At 32.7% G+C, this 21,728-nt stretch overlaps 1 protein-coding gene across 2 annotated transcripts; it reads left to right on the top strand.

Moving 5' to 3' along the window:
• The first annotated feature begins 11 nt into the window (after positions 1 to 11).
• Positions 12 to 21,336, top strand: LOC120340710 (uncharacterized). Of its 2 annotated transcripts, none has more exons than XM_039409067.2 (16): positions 12 to 152; positions 982 to 1,084; positions 1,721 to 1,892; positions 5,419 to 5,594; positions 8,929 to 9,096; positions 9,406 to 9,499; positions 10,367 to 10,545; positions 11,060 to 11,255; positions 12,290 to 12,439; positions 13,026 to 13,143; positions 13,527 to 13,656; positions 14,395 to 14,539; positions 15,380 to 15,627; positions 16,078 to 16,244; positions 17,297 to 17,419; positions 17,975 to 21,336. In XM_039409067.2, the coding sequence occupies exons 1-16, from the start codon at positions 51 to 53 to the stop codon at positions 18,359 to 18,361; spliced, it is 2,658 nt and encodes an 885-aa protein (XP_039265001.1). In that variant the 5' UTR covers positions 12 to 50; the 3' UTR covers positions 18,362 to 21,336. The 2 variants fall into 2 exon arrangements, with proteins under 2 accessions (XP_039265001.1, XP_039264993.1); XM_039409059.2 differs by having other exon boundaries at positions 10,361 to 10,545.
• The last annotated feature ends 392 nt before the right edge of the window (positions 21,337 to 21,728 follow it).

The raw sequence follows: 21,728 nt of genomic DNA, 5'->3' as shown, positions 1-21,728 counted from the left end.
TGTATTACTATTAGGCTATCAGAGCCTATGGACATACTTGAATAGCTGTCATGCTGCAACACAGAGATAACAGGTTTATGGAGGCTGAGAATGGACTTCAAGAGTCCTCGAAAAATTTCAACAGGGAACGGTCAATCCCCATCCCAGTCAAGGTGATTAATTGTTTTTTATTTTTAATTTGACCAATGTTTGTTAGTGGGTAAGGACATTGATGTCTAAATATTATATTGTAAAATTATACTAAAATTTTATCCATGTCTGAGATGGGTAATTATAAAATGTTAATTAGTTTTACCATAAAGGCTCACAATGACATTTCTTTTCTCGTCTTTTTCACGATACTTGATTGTACTACCCGATTATTATTTTAAATAGTGTACCTAAGTGGGTTCGTTTTGCAACTTATATATTGTAAATGGGTTATTTAGCCTAAAAATGGATATTTATGCTTAAATTTGTTTGCACATAAATTGGGCGTAAAGTAAAAGTATCAAAGCTTGTAAAGAAAAACTAGTAATTTAATTTTTTCAATCTTAATTTTCAAAAGGTATTATTTTTGAAATATAATTTTGTTCTTTTTTCAATCTGAATTCTTTAGCCAATCCTGTTTTTGATTATGTTGTCCAGATTCAAGAAAATTGCTATAAGAACTGTATTGAAAAAAAATAAAATTATATGCGAAAATAGCATATATTGCGACATTAATAAGTAAATTATTAACTTGGTCATACCATCAAAGTCATGTAATATATTCTTTAATAATGTTTGTACATCTTCTTGTAAGTATTTATGATATTAGCTATGCCGTATGTGCAAACACTCTAATTTATCAGCACACTTCTTGAAGGTGTCATTTCGTTATCAATGAAGCGCACCTATTTTTAGATAAGTGTTTTTGTAGATCCCTGATCTTTAGTGAAATGAGTTGACTTTTCATCTCAGACTCCGACTGAGTGACTATTTCCAAAATTTGTTTTTCAGGGTTCTGGTAAAGCGAGACCTCATAGAAATCCTTCATCTGGATTTTTTGATAGTTCAGATGATTCAATATCTGATTCAAACAATGAAAGTCCACCAATAGGAGGTATGTACCATGTGCTAGAAATTATCCATTGCCATCATTCAACCTAACTCTATTTTATAGAAAATCCGATCAATAATAAGTGATATTCCAACTTCTAAAACTTAGAACTTAGAGTTCATTTTAGAATTTATATATATACACATTTGCACTTTGCTCTTTTGAGCATTGTTGAATTTTGGAATATATTCAATAATCAATGAAATAGAAAATGTTTGGAATTTTTAAAGAATTATGTAAGTCTCAAAAGATCGTTTTTTGCGGTTCGCAATTGTACTGATATTATTTTTACACTCATTGCAAGCTTGTTGCTGTTTCAAGTAGAGATTTCCCAAATGTCATTGTTACATGTCTACTTCTTCCTTTATTGTCAGCAAACTAAAACAGAAAACTTTCAATTTTTTCAGTTGTTCAATTTTCAGCACTGATATTTTTTAGTAGTCATCTAGTTTCTTCATTATGCTATTCTCTATCACTTTTGAAGCAACTGGTTTATTGTTCTAGTAAGGCCCAACTCGAAAAGTTATGTCACTTTGCAAAAATTACAAATCTTTAAGTTATTAGTATTTTTATATTGGCATATGGTGGCAATAAAGCATTTATTTTTCATGTCATAAAACCGGGATTCATTTTTCACAGATGGATTTCCTGTGTTATCATCGTCTTACCATGGCGGATTCAATAACACAGGAAGCTCAAGCAATCTGCCTTTGAACGTTTACGGCACATCACCTCGTACCTTAGTCATGTTCAACTATTACAGTTCTCCGAGAGGGAGCTACAACCGTCCGCATCACCCAAATTTAATAAGGTTCGAACTGACTTGTTTTTTCCCTTGAGATAACGATAGCAAATTATTGAAGGTCATTTGAGTCTATGTAAATTTGTCACACTGGCACTCTTCTCTCTTTTCTTGTCTTGTTTACTTTGTGAAGCAAAGGTCTGCTTTCATGTCTCATCAACATAATAATTGTTTTCGGTCTTCCATAACATGTTCTGTCACTAGCTTTTCCAGCATAATTATTTTCCACTCAATATTTAATATAAAAAGTTTGTTGTTTTACAATTGGCCACTCTAGCCTATTTATTGAATAATTTCAAACTATGATTAAATACCAGCTTGACATACCACCCCATTTCTTTGCAATAATTTCAAATATAAATTCATTTTCAATTTTGACATTTGCTGTTTTATACCACCCATTTCTTTGTAATAATTTCAAATATATATTTTTTTTGAATTTCAACATTTGCAGTTTTGTATTGAAACCCACAAAATGTTAAAAGTGAGACTTTGCACTACTCCACTGTCAGAGCCTGGTATATTTCATTATATGAATCCAGGGTTCGATCCCTTTTTTATGTAACGTTTGATCTGAGGAGGCATTTGTGCAATGAGCTACTTTATTATGCAAGAATACTTGTTATGAATGGATTGTATACTCCCCAAACAGTTATTTGCTCTTTGCTCAATAATGTGGTCGACTTTGACTTACACTTGAAAGTTAAGTTAACGAACTAACCCTTCAGTGATGCGCAGAACCAAAGAATTTACCATTTTGAATACATTCTAAAATAATAAGAATATAAAATATTTAAATATATTCTCGATTGGGCCATGTTTATCAGAGAACATGTGATAGACCGTTCATACTTCAATATGAGTATATGAGTAAACAGGGTTAGGATATACAATAGTATTTTAGTTGCCCATTTTATTTTAAGAGTTTTTGGAAATTATATAAATTTCTTTCTCTCCATATTGTAAGATTTGAGTTGCCGCAAATGATAATAATCCTTTTAAGATTATTTTGAATCAAAAACAAGAATTTTAATTTAAATTGAACTGATTTCAAATCGGTGTGTATACTTGTTTTGGGTACTCTCAATTTTGCACTAACATAAGAAACTTGTTCTGTCGTTGAGGTTCCGTTTTTTCGATAAAGGGTAAATCATGAATAACCCAATGTATTCAAATGTAAAAAATAAAACACTTTCCCAGCAAATCCTATCAACTGATATGATTCATTCCATGACATTAATAATTTTTTTTATCTCTGATGTAATCTGCTTTGCTAGAACGCTCATAGAAATCAATTTAGAAATTGAGTCCTATGTCATTTTTTTTACAAAAACATAGGTAACGTGAGAGAAAAGAACTGTCTTATGTTACAAAACATTAATAATTGTTGATACAGTTCGTATAAGGTTACCTAGAGAGAAAGGGTTATTTGAAGAGTGGGACTGCTTATCATGAAAACGCACTATATTACGGCATTTTTTCTCTGGAAGAGGAAAGCTGATAAGACTGCTTAATCCTATAGCGCACCATGTCCTCTTGTAAGATTGGTTACCAGTCCATGTCATGTATATGATTAGTTGGCCAGTTATTTGTTTCAGATGCATGGTCTTGATGGTGGATAAAGCCGTAACCAACCATCGGTTATGTCAACCACCCCACGGCAGAGCACACTCTATTTTTCAAAACAAAATCAAGGCTATTTGATATTCAAAATATTTTTAAAGAAAGAACAACTTTAAAATTAGTTTTTATATCAGTAAACATGAGTTGGACAACACTACTTCTACTAAAAGATTTTAATTAAGTTTTCAATCCCATACTTATTACTATGTGAGTCATACATTGTGACAGAACTGGTTAAACAAAGTAATAAATAATCTATCTCTCCAATAGGCATTGATTTTTGTCACATCGCACATGGTTTAGCTATGTATTTATTGGCATGACAGATGAAAAACAAAATCACTGAATTTTATGATGCTGTCACTTTGCTTCAAGGAGGCCTATTGCTCATATTATGTGGTTTAGTAATGTATTTCTGCAATGTGTTTCAATCAACATAAAATTACTAAAATGCTCCAAGTTGCAACTTAATTATATTATAACATGTTTATGCTGTATTGTGGAATTTATGGTCAACATCCATGGGAACTATGCTAAACAGAGGATAGTTTTTTGCTTTATATATGATCATGTTTGATTATGGAAGAAGCATAAAGCCACAATGCTGAGATAGTTAAAATTGCAATGATACATTCTGCATAATTTGTTATGTCATAGAATTGAAATTTTTCGCCTGGTCAAACTTGTCAATCATTCAAATGAACCTTGAATGCTCAATTTAGGGTCGATTTAACTTTGGTGGTTGGAGATAAATATTTCTGAAGCTTAAAATTTGTTTTGATACTATAGGAGAGAGGTTCAAACAGGGACAAACTAAACATGGGAAATGACACAATGCTCTAACATTTCCATCAATCCTGTTGACTGACCAATGGGCAACAAGCATCATGACATTTGTAAAAAAAAGCTTAACATATCACTGCTGTGACAATTTTTCGTGCTAAAATCAACCTTTCATTAGCAAAGTCATGAATTTTTTTATATTTTGATCTCTGTTATTTGCAGTTGTATGTAAATTATATTTCTCACATATCTTGTCAGCAGATTTGAAATTGTAGTTTTTTTCATTAATATATGAGATTCACTTTGTCTCCTGTAGTTGAAGACATTGCTCACATGGAACGTTGATAAACTGACATCGTAATTTTTGTCTATTATGCACTTGTTTTTAAAAAATACAACTCATTTTTCAGTAACCCCATCCCTTCCACACGTAAGAGGCCATAATTTTAATAAACACTCTTGTTTTAATTAACAAGACTTGTCTCTAGGTGTTAGGTATGTTATTTACCTTTTTAAATTCTTAAGCAATGTATTTCACAATATTCAGATATGTTCATATTTAGTAGTACGACCATATTGTATTGTTTTTGTATCTGAGTCCAAGCTAAGTGTTTCAACATTTGTATGTTTTGTGTTTTCTGAAGATTTGTGATTTTAAACTTCAACTGTAATCGGATTATTCTACCACACTCTCGATTTCAACTTACCGTAGCTTATTTAACTGCTGTATGTGAGATGTGAAAATAATACAAACTTAGACAGTAAATTTAGTTTCTGGTTATCACTCGAGTTGTGAATGTATCATAATACTGGTTGTTCATTAATAAATCCTGCGTCTTATTTGGTAAAAGAGCTTTGATGTGCTTGATGCACATTTATGGTGGACATAAAAATGGGTTTTAAATTAGGTAAAAAAATGTAAATAAACACTGATTAAAAGCAAACGAACCTGGTTAAGATATATTGATAACTGACTTCATCACCAAATTGAAAAGTAAATGGACTTTATGAAAACTATGCGTATTTTTCTTTTCACAAAATGTTTATATCATGCCATATCATTCTTTGAACTTATGAAAAAAAAAACGCAATAGAAAACTCTCAAAAATGTCAAAAATTATTATTTTAGAACCCGAAGCACGGATGCACCGAACCATCATTCAACTGCCCCGCCACCTCATTCACAGAGCGAAAATGTTAATTTTCGTCACAGCGCTGAATTTTCAAACGGAGAAAAGGAAAAAAATCGTAAAAGTGAAACTACTACTTTGCTCCCTCAATCTAATAATAAAGGAAAGCCTTCAGGTAAGAATTACGAGTTGGTGGACACAATAACGATTGCTAAGTTAGAGGAGTTTTGTTTTTGTAACATATCTACTGGTTAAAATGAATTAGACTGGATTCCATGATAACAAGGAATTTTCTTATTGCATATTATTGAAATTATTGCATAAACATTACAGTTTTTTTCTTTTCAAAGAATTTTCATTATCAAATTTCATTACAAATATCGTACTTGTTTGAAAGCGGTGCCAATCAAAAAGTATTAGGCTATTGTATTACCATGGTAGCAACAATGCCCAAGGGATGTGAAAAGCAGCATTTCTTGTCTTTTCTTATTCAAAGATTTAAAGTAGTTTTATTGATAGTACGATAATAGCTAGCTAGCGGCATCCTTCTCAGTAAAATTTGATATCAATCATTACGTTGTTTGAAAATTGGCAAATTTCATGGAAAAACTACACCATAATTGTAATTATTTTGTTTTTTAAAAAATGTCTGGAACAGATATAAATAACAATTTTTATGCTAAATTTCAAAATTAAATAGTATCGAAATGGAATGGAACTGTATTTTATCATCAATCATTGCTTTTATATATAACAAGTTACATATTATGCATTATTAGACACACACAGAGTTGAATTATGGATTGTTCTGTTATTATGTTGTTCTTCTTGTAGGTAATTTTTTCCTGTTGTTAGCGTATGAAAAAAATCCTTCTCTCGTTACCTATTGGATCCATTGCTTTTAAATTTTTAGTGGTTAAAGATTTTATTTTTGGCTAAAACGCTATTACTTTTATTCATTTCAAAACTGTGCGCTGTATTCACTTCAGAATTCTTGTGTGTTGACCTATTGAAAATTATTACAAGTTATTTGTAGAGTGACTTTGACCTCTCTCTTGCTACGTGAAAGTTTTTTGACCGTGTATAACTGTGATTGGTATCACTGGGATGTCTAAACACATTCAAAAATACCGGTAGATAAATTTCTCATTGAGAAGTATTAATTTCAAGAATAGTTTAAAAACTTTTCTATTTTAAAAGCTGTCTTTGTCAACAAGATATTGAATGTATAGCCATATATTCAATCTCCACAAATATGGTTATCATGTTTTTTTTTGTATGGTCCCATTCGGAATATATTCAAAATTACAAAAATTATCTAAGCTTAAGGCTATTGTTACTCTTTCAATTACTTTTTTATGATTTTGTCATTTGCCTTGTTTTCCATTTTTAATCATAAACTTAACAACTTTATTATGACGTTTATTTATTTTGTTTAGTTTTTAACTTCCTTCTTTTTCCATGTTTATTTTATCTAACATAAAACTTCACGGGTTGTTGCACAGACGTAACAACTGTTGATATAACGTCATTTACCGATATTGAGTAAATAAATTGCCTTTTGAGAATACTTTATAAAGCACTTTGTTTATATTTTTCTCGTTATTATATCACCATCCATGATCCATGGAATACTTACAGTCGAGTACCTCTGGTCCGAAGTTAACTACAGATCTGTTGTTTGATTAACGACCGACGGACGCGCAGAAAGTGTTTTTGAATAACAAACGTCATATTAGCATACCACGTGCCAAGCTGATATCGGTATAGGGGTGTTTTGGAGGCGTGTACTTTTGTTTTGAATATTGAATGCCGACAGGATGCGATATGATGCATGCAAAACATATCTTTGCAATGTATTAAAATATCAGCATTCTGCAATTCAATAACAATGTTAAGATATAATTTGTTATTAATAAATCGGATTTTTGAGATACCAGTAAATTTTTGTAAGTCTCTTATCATGAAATATTTTCTTTATTTTCAAATCCAATAATCTTATCAAATTTATATGTACTGATTATATTATCTCAAGTAAGGTTTTAATTTTTGAATTTATGGTATATTATGTTATTTATGATATTTTTTATTTTACATTAAAAAAATTTTTTCTTTTTGTCATTGTCAAGATTTCACAATCATAAAATATTCAGTAGAAAATAAAGTTTTGACCCGCTAAATATTTCAAACTAAATAAACTGTGTGTTAACCACATGTACTCGGGTCAGAACAAGGATTATCAAAACAGACAATAGTCAAACAGACAATATTTAACACTTTGAATTTTCTAATAATTTAACCAAATGATCTGTTTCAACCTAAAATTAGCAAATTTCTTATCATACTCAAGATTATTAGATTTTATAATTTACTTCCTTTAGTTTATGGTATAATACCAGTATATAGTTTTTTTATGAATCCTATTTTTGCTTTGGGTGCATAATCATGCTTTTCTATGTTAAATAACAGACATCCGTTTATGAAGTCTTTGTCTTTTGTAATTAAATTAGTACTTGGCAGGAGGAAGTGAACAACATACTCTATTATTAATGAATGACACTTGTTTTCTATGGTTACACATGTAAAATTGCATGTGTACGTCACCTTCTGTGTTTTTGTTATTTGCCATTGTCAGGGGGTTGAATAGACTTGTTGAAATAAGTGATTTGGTCATGGATCAGTCATTAAATAACATTGTGCAATGTCTTATACCTGTTATCAAGATTTCACATAAACAGTATATATGATAAGAGAACATTCATGTGTAGAAATATAATCTAGTTTGTGACTTTCTATGGTTGATATTAGAGCAGTGGTACCTAAATCAAAATGCATTACAATCAAGGAATTAAACAATTGACTGACAATTACCTTTAAATTGAAATGTTCTCAACACATATGATACACAGTGAACCCCTTCGGTTTTGGCTTCCAAAATATCGCATTTTGGTCCCCTAGGGCAGGACTACTCAACTATTTTCAACGAAGGTCCGGACAGAAATTTAAACATTTGGGGTTATTTGATTTTTTTTTTGAATTTCGAAGTGCAAAGCCACAAAAACAAGCTAATGTTTAACACTATGTCTAAAAATCTGTGAAAATTGTATGTGGCTGCTAAAATCTCATCTTGCTGATTAGCCAATACGTAAACAAATAGTTAATGCTGCGTGAAACATATATTGTTATGACAATTTTTCCACAGTGGTTTAGCGAAAAATGCATTTTACCGTGATTGTGAAATAAAAAGAAACGATGCATTCAAATTCAACAAGCAGCTGCGGTCCAAATATAATACTCAAAAGGTCCAGATTCGGACAGCGGTCAGCCAGTTGGGTAGCCCTGCCCTAGAGTTCCAGTTTGAGAAACTCTGGAGCATATCATTTATATACGATGTTTCTTGAGTTGCCTAATCATTGCTACCAATAACTATGAACAATTGCTGACGCCAAGATTTTGTATTACTAGTGTTGAGCATTGTTTATTATTTAGTTTTACAATTTGTTTTGCAGGACTCTCTCGATTTCAACAGTTGGATTTGCGGCCAAGAGCATGGTCTGAATCTGATAAACATGCAAACAATACCTCATTACAAAATAGTAGAATGTCTGCCTTAAGAAAATTAAAAATGAAACTGGGTCAGAAGGGGTCATTGAAGCGGCAAAAATCACATGAAGACGGTGAGGATAACTTAAAATGTTTAATTTATTCATATTTCGATTATAACTATGCAAAAATGATAAAAATTGGGCTAGGTAGAAAAGATGTTGCCACTATTTTATATTGCCAGCTGTGATCACTGAATATAAAGTAAAAATTGGCCTATAAAATACCAAATACTCATTTTTGAAAGTATATATCCAATATCCCTAGACCACAGAGTTAGATGAATTTGAAGGTCGACTCAGACATTTCTCGCTTCATGAAATGTATTCTATGAAAGTATGATTAGCTAGAAATTTTAACGATGTTTAATTTATATTTCTCAGATGACAGAAATACATCTGCTGCAAGTATTACTTCATTAGAAAAAGTAGAGGAAGGAAGACAACTAAACTGTGCAACACCGAAGATATCGCAAGGGTATGTTGCCAGATAATTTGATAGTATCTGTTCATTTTCATAGAATAGACGAAGATACAAAAAGGGTCAGGATATAATGACTGAAGCTTTCATATTTGGCAACAGAGATAAATGAACTTTGCTTTATCGAAATGTAATTATGTTGTAACAAAGTGTCTCGTCTCAGGATGAAATACTATCCTATTGAACCGGAATAACACAAAGCAATCGTTTATTGTTCCATTTAGAAATTCATACCGGTGTATATATATATAGACTTCATTTGTCTGATAACTACTATATTCGCTACGATGGCATAGTTTAAAGCAGTGGTTCCCAAATCTTCGCCCGCGGGCCATAATTGTCCCGTAACGATTTAATATGGCTCTTAATTAGGTGAAATAGTTCAACACTCCATTATTTTTCTATTTGTGTTCTACTGCCAATTGTCACCTCATTATAACATTCTAAGTATGTGTATCAAAACAATTCAATTATACCAGTGTTTTAATTATAAGTAACAGTACCGGCCTCTTGCGAGCGCTTCACTTTCCACTCTCCTTTTACTTCTAATTTTGGCACCCGGTCAATCAACTTTGAGAACCACTGTTTCAAAACGTTGACTAAATGTATTGGCATCGCACATTACATGATTGGGTCCCACGCCCATCACCTTACCCAGGATGTAACAAAATGCCGAGTGCCAAGCCGGGAAGATTCCGATCTTTTTGTAAAATAGTTGCACCTTGCGTATGTTGCGTAACACCTTGCGTGTTAAATTATCCATCCCCATACCCAACCTGAACTGGTAACTGGACGAATTTGCTTCTTCTTCCCAAAATCCCATTCTATGATTTTGATAGCAGTTAATTTTCATTTCAGTTTTAGAGTATGCAGTCCTGAGATATTGTCTAACAACAACGCCGCATCACTTCATCAAGAACATGAAACTAGACGTCGAGCAGAGCGCCGAGTAGGTGTTGTAAAATACTCGTCACCTTCTCACTCTCTTCCTCAAGTAAATGAAAACCCAGAAGATTATTTGATTTATCAAAGATTTTTAGAAGGTAATAGCATTTGCATTTTCGATGCATATACATTTAGTTGTATGAAGATGTATAATAACAATGGAGGATTCTTCAAGCAATGCTTTAAAATTGCTTTCAATTATTTATTTTCATTTGAAGTTGAAAAATGTAATTTGAGTATGAAAAACTTTTTTATTGGAATACAAAATGTAAGATACGAAGCACTCAGCTTATAACATTTCAGTGGTTATCCATGACATCGTTCAGAGATGAGTCTCAATTAACTCCTGAGTGAGTGCATGTGACCTTCCTACAAAAAAATTAATAGGATCACAATAATATCGGTATTTGGTAAAATTATGAATTGTTCCAAGTTTACAAACATGAGTTCAGGTCATTTCATTCAGATTACACAGGTCACTTCAATGTGTGGTGATCAGAGTCCAACTCGAGTTGAGTAAATGACCAGAACCTCCTCAACACATGGCTCCTCACACAAATGGTTGCGAATCCTTTTTTTGTTTTTGTTGAAGATTCATGATTTTTTTTATAGAACACACATGTTATGACTTGATGCCTACAAGTTCAAAGTTGGTCGTACTCGACACTCGTTTAGAAGTGAAGAAAGCTTTCCACGCACTTATCGAGAATTCTCTTCGTTGCGCTCCACTCTGGGACAACGATCTACATGATTATGTTGGCTTGTTAACTGTTTCAGATTTCGTCAGTATTCTCCTTGCTTATGACAAGTAGGAATACTTAATTATTTCTCTTTTTTTATTACGGGTAACTGAAAACAATGATTTTTGGCAGGCAATTTTGTTTTTTACCTGTCATTTATGCTGGATCATCAGCTGGATATACTATGGAAATTGACCTTTTCAAATAGGTTTCACTACTAAATATAATGATTAAATGATGTTATTTAATACTTAATTATAAGTAGTTAAATAAAAGTTAATTAATTGTTGTCATTATTTATCAATAAGGTTGTGTAAATCTGTCAAATCCGCAAAACAACATTTTAAAATTGAAATTTGAGATTCAGTATTTCGCTATCCCATATTCTTATATGGCTACTTGTAATAAAATAATATATATACTACCGTATAAAGAACTCGTGTAATACATATCTAATTTTACTGCCTGGAGCGTTTTAAAGCCGGCATAAAATAAACAATCATAAATAAACAACAGCTTTTAATACTTTTGATGTTGTTATGACGTTAGCTGTAAACCTTTAAATTTTGAAATACAATAGAAAATCGTTTGTGAAATTTACGACATGTTTACAATTGTATTAAGTACTTTCTAGTATAGGCTGTGATTTCGATCCACTTAAATTTGAAAACAATCGGTATAATTGTAAAGGAGTAAAGCAAATATTTTCGCCCCATAGGCAACAACATGAGTTTGGAAAAACGATTCATAGGTCCATTCTGTATCAAACAAAATCAGTATACCAATTAAATGCTTGCCAATCAAATCACCTTAACTTACATGAAAATGCTAATTACTAAAGCAGTGGTTCCCAACCTTTTGTCCAATAACTCCTATTTCCGCTCACTATTCGTAAATTTGAATAGTTTATTAAAGCCATTTTTGATATCGAAGTATATAATTGAGAATTCAAATTTATAATGTATAACATTAATCCCATTACATAAGGAAATACAAATTCACAATAGATAATCTGCTTTGAATTACTTTATTACTGATATAATGAATGATTTTATCTTAATTTTATTTAATTAATAGCCGACATCTTTTCTTTTTCTGAAAGGTGTCCAAACAAAAAGTTGGAAGATTTAGAAAACCAAAAGATTTCTTGTTGGAGAAAAGTGCTCAATTCTAAACAAACATTGATCCATGTACCTCCTCAATCCTCTCTCTTCCACTCACTCAAACGTCTCACTGAAGAGAACATACGGAGGTATAGTAAACAGCATACATTTAGTATTCGAATCTGAATCATTAAAATAGTAGAGTGTTTCCAGTTCGGCGTTGTGTACCCAATTTATTACACTTAGTGAGTGATTAAAACTGGAGTATAATTGAAAGAGTTTGGCGTTATATTTTTTATCATGCATTGGTTTTTACTGGTTACATGGAAATGTCATAATCCTGGTTCTGCATTGCCAACTAATTTAAATTCAAAGGCAGATGTTTTTTTGTTGAGGAGAGGTAGAGTTTATTCAAAGTACCATCACACTCACTCAATCAAACTGTAGTAACTCACTCTCTCACATATTCATAAAATAACCATCACTCTTTGAAACTGAAGTAACTCACCCTCCCATATCTTTTATAAAATAAATAACCATCAGACATTTAAATACTAGATTGGGGAGAATGCCCTGATTCAGTTCAGATTCTATAAATTTTAATTACATCGGTTGAAAGAAATCTCTCTACTGTCTCACAGTTACATTCTTTTAGATGACTTGATAAAAATTATTACGCAATAACCTTTTCATTCATAGTTTCTTGTTATGAATTTATAAAATTGTAATTTTCAGGTTAGCTATTGTACATCCAGATAATGGGGATGTTTTCCATGTTATTAACCATCGACGTATTCTTCATTTCCTTCATTTATTTATGAACGAACTGCCAAAACCAAAGTACATGAGCAAGGTGGGTGGATCGGTTTCTCATTTTCATGTTTTCTATTGGGTTTGATTTGATTTTCATGTCATGAAAGAAGTGTATCTCAAACTGTGCCTTCTGCCCTGCTCGGGGAAACTTACCAAACGAAACGAACGCTTACCATCTGCGATAAAAACTTAATTAAAGATCTCTCAGTGGCCAGATATTCATCCCAAATCTGGCTTGTTATGCATATTACAACATTCCGTCATGCTTGTCCACTGATCTCTCCAGCAACCCTCTGTGCTCAATGAGGCAATACTGGAACCAATACAGGACTGTCAAGTTCGCATATTTGATGATTGCTATCTTGTTAAACAAAATCCTGATTTGTTATCAGATATTCTAGTATTTGAAAATTTGTTTTTCAGACGGTGGAAGAACTTAGTCTTGGTACTCGAAAAGACGTTGCTACGATTGATGAAAACAGTCCAGTTATTGATGCGTTGAAATTACTCGATCAACATAAAATATCTGCCCTACCGGTTGTTGATGCCAAAGGTTTGTAATAAAGATGTACTGAATATTTCTACTAACCAGTCTGAGCTATTTCGTCTTCATCGAAATAGCTATTTTAGAGAGATGATTTTTAATAACTTATGATCAAGGCTGGGGAGCTGGTTTTAAATCACAATAGCTTCAGATCTGACTCTTAATTTTTTACATCGGGTCCAGCTCCATATCCATTGATATTTTTTGATATGACCACCACCATGAAGCACTCGTATAAATGCAGTCTCGCGGCAGTGAGACTCAAAATCGTGATATATGGATTTTGAAAACTAAGTTTCAAACATATTGTACTTATAAACTCAATACGTATCGGAAATTCTATGCATCCGAAGCAAATAACTGGTTAAGTAATTACCATACCTGACATAACTAGACGAGCGGCCTTGGTTCGCCATAAGATCAAGCTGCCTTACCACTTTCCTCTCCCACCGGGATAATTATCAAACTCATATCCTATACTAATTGGAGGATATGGAAAGAAAAATTATAAACTGAAAAAGGACAGATTTTATTATTCACATGACGTATTAAAAAATTTCAAATGTTGAAAAGTAATTAAATGGTTAGACGTAGGATCCACCAGAATTTCTCGTAGTTCTGGCTCCGTGCAATATGGTATTGCCTCCAGCTTCCAACGAAACATCACGGTTCTGGTTCCCGTATAATAGAATATAGTCATTAATTTCATAATTGAAAAATTTTTTTTTAACTTTTAATTTCTGACAGGTCGTGTGACGGATATGTTTACAAAAACTGATGTATTGGTGCTAGCAGGCGAACAACTTTTTTACGATCTTTCTATCAAAGTTAAAACTGTAATCTCGTTTCATGCTGCTGTCGAACCCGATGAATCGGAACCTACTGTCGTCAGGTTCGTTTAAGAATCTGATTGTTTTAACTGTCTTTTTAAAGTGATTGTATTTTTTATATAGTTCTGTTACGAAAATTCATAAAATTCATTTTAAAGAATGTTGTAGGAAAAATAATCATGTAAATGAATTTAGAATAAGACTCCTTCAATAACAAGAAATGATTTGTCATTTTTTGTATAATCATGTTTTTCACAAAATATGTATATGGAGTTTAGCATATTTCATAGATAATTTATTTTGTATCTATTCTATATATTCGTAGCTCGACACGCTTTTTAAACCCTTAAGACTCCTGATAACCCACATTTGCTGGCTTCCGGCGTACCCACTGGCTGTCACAGTTTAGCTTGGAAATTAGAAATTTTAAAACCCTCCCTTTGAAAATTCCCTTACGCTTTCAACGTTTTTTGAAACTCTAGTCTAAATGTAGTTTCACGGCAGTGTAACTCAAAACCTTTGAGAAAAGAATTTCAAAATTTTAAAATTAATGGTTTAATTTTTAAGTATACAAATTCAGCTTTCAAGTAAATGCTATAAACTGAATATTTGAAAAAAGCTGAAAAGCTGGAGCCACCAAAATTTTCCTGGTTTCAACTCCATCTTATATGTAAAGCTTGGCACTGGCTCCAGCGAGTGCCAACAAAACTTCACGACTTCAGCCTTGTCTTCACAACCCTTTCTCCTGATATGCTATTAGCCTGGTACTTTTTCAAATTTATCTGAGACTCTCCTGCCTTCCATTTGTCTACTTTGTTTTGAGAAGAATTGAAACTGGATTTTGGAGCGTATAATAAGAGATTTGTGTATAGATTTTGACAAAACAATTCTTCATTACACAGGACAATGCCTGGCTCTCCTGCTTTGGTCAGAAGGAGAAATCAACCGAGACAAAATCATCCACACAATAGCAGTACACCAGTCAATTCAAATCACCCGTTTCTTTACAACTCTAACAACACTCCGAGAATGATGCCTTCGCCACTAGTGGGATCATCACTTCAAACGAATCGCACATCGTCAGGACATTCTGAAAACCGAAAATCGAGAGAAATAAAACACCATCAACAACCTATTATTAAGACTCCAGGTTGGTAATTTCAAATGGTGATTCTTTCTTCAGTCGATATACCTCACCCTAAATTGGGTAGGCAATGCAGAACAGGAAATATTCGAGTCACTCTAAAAAATGGCTGTTTGTACAGAGCCTTGTTGGAGTATCAGATGTCGTTTAAAATAATTCAGATATGTTGCAATCGTTTTTATGAATGAAACAGGCTCGATTCTTGTTTGATTGAATATGTGTGTGTTGTAAAACTTTGATGAGGCCAATTTTTCGGCAATGAGTTGTGAGCTGTATTGTAGTGTTACAAGCTATCATGAAAATTTAAAACACTGTGATGCTTTTTGTTTTACTATTTTATGCCTTATTTTAAAACCTGTCCATTTGATTCCGGCATATAGGTGGCACCATTCATGTTAAATGACATTTTGTGCATGTGTGGACCCTCGTTTTAAATTTTTATCCATGTTTCCATAGGACAAAATGCAAAAGAACAAAGCTTTGGTAAAGGAGAACCAGTCGTTTTATCACCACCTAATACGCAAGTATTTTTGCATCGAAGACGACATCTATCAAGCAATTTATCGAAATCAACTTCAATAAGCAGTCATCTGGTCACAGTTTCAAGAGACGACACTTTGGAGGTGAAAATATTATAAGAATATTCCGATTAGTTATTTATAAGTTACGCGAGTATAAATTAGTATTGTTTGTTACTGCAAAGGTTAAAAAGACATACCGATAATATATGACTGTGTTGGAATTGGGAAAGTTTGTATTTTGACGACTGGGAATAAAAAATATATATTTTTCCATCTTTATCAAATCTTTACGTTCATACTAAATTGAGTATAGGGGTTATGGGTATTGAATTAAAAAATTCACACAATGAGAAATTTTATGTTCTAAAATAGCTTGTTAACCCTTTCCATGCGATTTTTATTTTTTATTAAATAATCGTATTTGCTACGCCGACTTTATGCATTTGTACCCCCACAACTAATCGATCGACTAACGAAAAAGTAATGATCCTCTGCTGCCCACTGACGGCTCGTTGGAAAGCTTATTTAAAGAGCTTGCAATTGGCGATTAAAAAATTTTTTTTTTCAAAAGGGGTGGTCTGAGTCACAAACCGGATAGAAAAAAGGCATTTTTTTTTCTTGGATGTTGAAACTTCAAACCGTGATAAAAAATAGAAATATTCGCTACATCCTTCTTTGTTGGCATCCGCTTCTTGGTTGGCAAACAATAGCATAATATTGCTGTAGCAATTTCGTTATCTAACTCAAAATACTTTGGTAGATGGAAGGGATAATATGTCTTCTATTACCACCCAAAAAACACCGAAATTTGCATAAATTCAAAAACACTCCCTCGTTCCGACTGCAAATAAAATTCCCATGGTAAACTAAAGCGAGATTTACCGTCGCTTATGTTAATCTCGAAGAAGACTTCTTACCAATAAACTAAAACCCGGAAAAACTAGACCAACAGTTTGCGACCGATTGCTAAATAAAACAGTGGAGTACATCAACGTACCCGCCGCAATCTAGCGAGTTTTGTCGTGGGTACGTATACGTGCCCACCGCACGGAAAGGGTTAACATCAGCTTTGAAAAAAATGTGACTATCGCTTAGCCAAGAAATGCAACATTAGAAATGTATCAGTGTCATAACGTCTCATTTTTTATTTTTAGTTTGTTGTGAACAATGTCGTGACATCGGATGTTTTACAAGCTGTGATTGTTGATGACTCAGATCATGTCATCGGCGTTATATCTGTCGGTGATATTTTAAGATTCATGGTTTATCCTACTAAAGTAAGTAATCTGCTGAATGTTGCACTTTCTGCTAAACTGAGTCCAAAATTAAGCATTGTAATCTACTATTGCAAAAAGTTTCATATACATTCATTTTGGTACAGATTGCCAGTTGGACTCAAGTACTTGAAACTACCACTTAAAATAATCAGGCAAACAGCTTTGTAGGTGGAAATTGCACATAGCTAATCATCTTGGTGATAGAGGGCAGAGATTTTCTGACATTTGCTATATTGAATAAAATAAGATTATACACTGATCTAGTATATTTGAATATCAATTTGAAGTCATCAATGTAATTCTCTGTTTTTCTAGTTGGTTGCCCCCAGCTTGAATGAATTTAGGAATATTCTGAATTTTTTTCTCTCACTTCAGTTTACCAACATTAATTTAGGTTATAGGTTTTGTTCAGAAGCATTTTTAAATTATAAAGCCTAATTTTCAGTTTTTGTTACAATGATGCCTTGTGTTTTTTTGTGATTTTTCTTTCATTTCTAATTAAGTTCTCAGGGCCTTATTGTGAGCAAATATTAATAGAAAAAAAATTCATTTTAGGATGGTCAAATCGACAACAAATACAGAGGCAGGTCTATATCAAGTGACGGAACATCATCCTCGACATCATCAAACCAAAATTTACTCGAGGTAACTACTCAACGAGCGAGAGCTATCTCAGATGACAGTGACCTAGCGAGTGCCAACTTGAGAAAAGATACTCACAGTTCCGACAGTGGATATTCTGATTTATCGACATTGAGTATTACGGAACCTTCGTACGCGAATGCTAATGGACGTGCGATCACTACCGATAATACTACAAACAACGATAAACCAAAAAATATAACATCTACTACAGAAAAAGTCCGACATGCTTCTGGGGGAAACACTCAACCGACGACTGTGAAAAAACTTAGCGCTGGCGAACAAATAGAACGTCTTTAGTCTGGAAATCAAAATTGAGAATTGTCAATGATAATGTGCATTCCCCATGTTCCATCCGAACTTTATGGGCATTAGCACCTAGATTGGTTGTTATCTATGAAAGGGATTGCTTCAAAATGTAATTTTCTGGTCATTTGAACAGTGGAGTCTGGGCGGACTATGTATAAATAAATCATGCTATATTGCTAATTCAATTTTTTTTTAAAAAAGTATTTGTTCTGTTCGGAATCAAAATTTTTTGAAAGATTATTTTAATCAGTAGTTAACAAAAACTCTGCTCCTTCGATAGCATGAATAAATTGTCCAGTCCTAAAAGAATATCAATTAAAGAGAAATATTTCAAATTCTTTTGTATTCTCACATTTACCACAGTATTCCATTGGCATGGCCTATGAACAGAATTATCAGTGATTTGATAGCGTGCTTGTTTCAATTACTTGATGCCAACAATCGCACTACTCTCCAATCAATGTTCCTTACTTTCTAAGACTAAGAACTTTGTTCACATTGTTTTAGGTTATGGATTTTTTTCATTGTCATCAAGGCCTTTCAAAGTGTGGTTTAAGTAAAACACTTTCATTCATAGTATTTACATATACTATATAAGAAATGCACCATACCTTCTTTTCATAATGTGGCATATAAACTCATCCTGGTCGCTTAAGTTTCATGTGAGGTTAATTATTTTTTAAATGATTTGAATGGATGACACCTGAACCTCTGTTCATGTGCAGTCATCCTTTTCACAGGCATCAGAATTGTTGGCTTCTATAGCATCAAGCGTTTTTCTAACCTGCTAATGGTTAGTAAATTTTTTCAATTTTTCAGCTGTATTGCAAGTTTTTTATCGAGTGATTTTACTTGGATTGAAGATGATGTACTTTGCTTGATTTTCTTCATTGAAGCCTATAGTTGTTATACAGTAGTTTTACCTCATAAATTCATTTGAACACCTATTATAAAATTTGAAATCAGTAACTAAGTTAATCGCTTCGCACAGGGATGTCTAATATCGATTTAATATTCGAATAATTTTTGAATTAATTACTTTCATTATTTCAACTTCTTGATTCAGGAATAATTTAGAATAGTTTCATTTTTGAGCGATCCAAGTCTCACGCAGAGGCCTGAAATGGTCCCTTTTTATTTCTGATGTCTAACATTTTTCCAAATTTCAACTCATTGAATATACACTACCAGTTTAGAACATATTCGGTATTCATATTTGAAGACATTATTTCAGAATGTATGTTAAATAGTTGAATATTTAGTTTTGGCGTCCCTGATCTCACTCTCGCTACCCAAACATCACTTGTTAAAATATTGATGCTAGATCTGTGATTTTTATTACGAAGAGGAATAATGTGGGCCAAAATTACAGAATTCAAGTTTGTGTTAGATTTTACCACATAAGTCGTTATCTGATCCATCATCAGTAACGAATAACTGGTTAACTTTTCCCTACCAGGCGTGGATTGGTAACCAGACGAGAGTCTGTTGTCCGTCATATGATTGAGCTGTCTTATCAGCTTTCCTCTCCCCCTGGAATAAATATGAAAATCTATCCTATTCATGCATGATAATACTGATAACGAATCACTTTGAAACCGAACACATGACTTCATTAATGTTATCGTGCCTTGTAAATTTTTTTTGAAAACTTTTTTTTTTCGTAATTGTATCTCTGTCAGAAGGTGTGAAAATTATCACTTGGTGCTATTTCTTTCTTATTATTTTATCAAGCCTTATTTTCTGAGAATAAGGAGTGAATGCAATGAATTATTCGTACAATTGAAATACTTTTAATATCAGCTCTAGTCATTTACAAACTGTTAAACGCATAGGTCCTATCCAAAAATGACGAAGGAGACAGATTTTTTATATATCTTACCAATGTAATTGAAGACAAACAATAAAAATGATCCTAATTATAATAACTGCTGGTGACTTATTCATTTGCTTTTCACCAATGTTGGATGCTATGTATTATTATTTCCAAATAATTTATAAGTGACACATGGATTTTTATGAATTAAATTATAACGAAGAATATTTTAAATGTGATTCTGAGACATTCAGCGCCCAGAAATTAAACAATTATTTTTTTGCTCCTACAAGAAATATTATGAATGAAAAGTACTTTTGGTATATCGGCTGGCCCAGTCAGAATCAACACCCTCCTGTTTGTAGAACGTTAGATTCTCTCCTGGGTAAATTGTAAAATATAAATTTCAAACTGACGATATATTATCGACAAAAATGTGTGGTATATGACTGGCATAGTAAAGGCAACTATTTTTTTTCATATGTTATACAGTTGTGACTTTTCAATATTGCATCTGCGTTATTTAATTTTTCATGTATGATAGATCTGCTTTTTGCATTGTCGCTTTTACTTTACACCTTCTATTTGCTTTGCCTTCTAGGATTTCACTTATCCAGAAATTTAAACGTGTCGTTATGTTGAATTCACTTCTTTTTATGATTATTATTTTGGGTTGGTTGATCGTTCCAGGGCATATTGCTTGGTTGTAAGAATGCTTTCAAATGGAACAAAAACTTGCTGTTCAACTTCATATTTAGATTCAAACATCAATAGCCATAGGGTAGAAAACAATTCAATTTCTTCCAAGAACTGATTTTGTGCCCATAAAATTATTTTCTAGCAAAGAATAAACAACACAGCACCAGGTGCATGTGAAAGGAGCTTCGAAGGGCTTCAAATAATATTTTTCTATTACCTGATATATAGTGCTAAATTCGGATCCCATCTAGCTTTCTTACCTGATCCAGAAATGATCTATCTTTCAATCAAAAATGTGTACAGTAACTGTTTCAAGGGTTGTCCTAACCAACAATATCCCGGATATTTTTATTTTGACAATATTCTTATGCATTCTCACTATATAATAATAATAGTTGTCGTTAAGTGCGGTAGTGTAGCAAAAAATGAATAAAACCAACTTTACCCTGAATATGTGTGTTAATTAAAGCAGATTCAAGTTGTTTCATGCCTTATAGCTGTATGACGGATTTAGTCAAAATAGAGCCAGACAATTTTATGGCTTACGTGTGCCAAAGTTGAGTCTTCCTAATTTGGTTTTCTGTAGGATGTAGAGCTAAGATCTGAAGCCCGAGCCCGACAATTCGGGTCAGGTTGGGACTGAGATGTAAATCATTACATTCGGGTTGAGCTTCTCTATCGCTGACTTTTTTTTTTAAATAAATATATGTTCTTAAAAAATAAAACCATGTGTGGATACTAAACCAGGAAATACTTGTTATGAAAGAAATAATTTGAATGAACAGAAAAGCTGTAATGGACCTTTCCCCGACCTCTGATTATATTCTTCTTAAACAAAACATG

The sequence above is a fragment of the Styela clava genome, chromosome 1 (genome assembly GCF_964204865.1).
Source record: "Styela clava chromosome 1, kaStyClav1.hap1.2, whole genome shotgun sequence".
NCBI lineage: Eukaryota > Metazoa > Chordata > Ascidiacea > Stolidobranchia > Styelidae > Styela > Styela clava.
The sequence above is the reverse complement of the archived record's forward strand: the minus strand, read 5'-3'. Positions and strand labels throughout refer to the sequence as shown.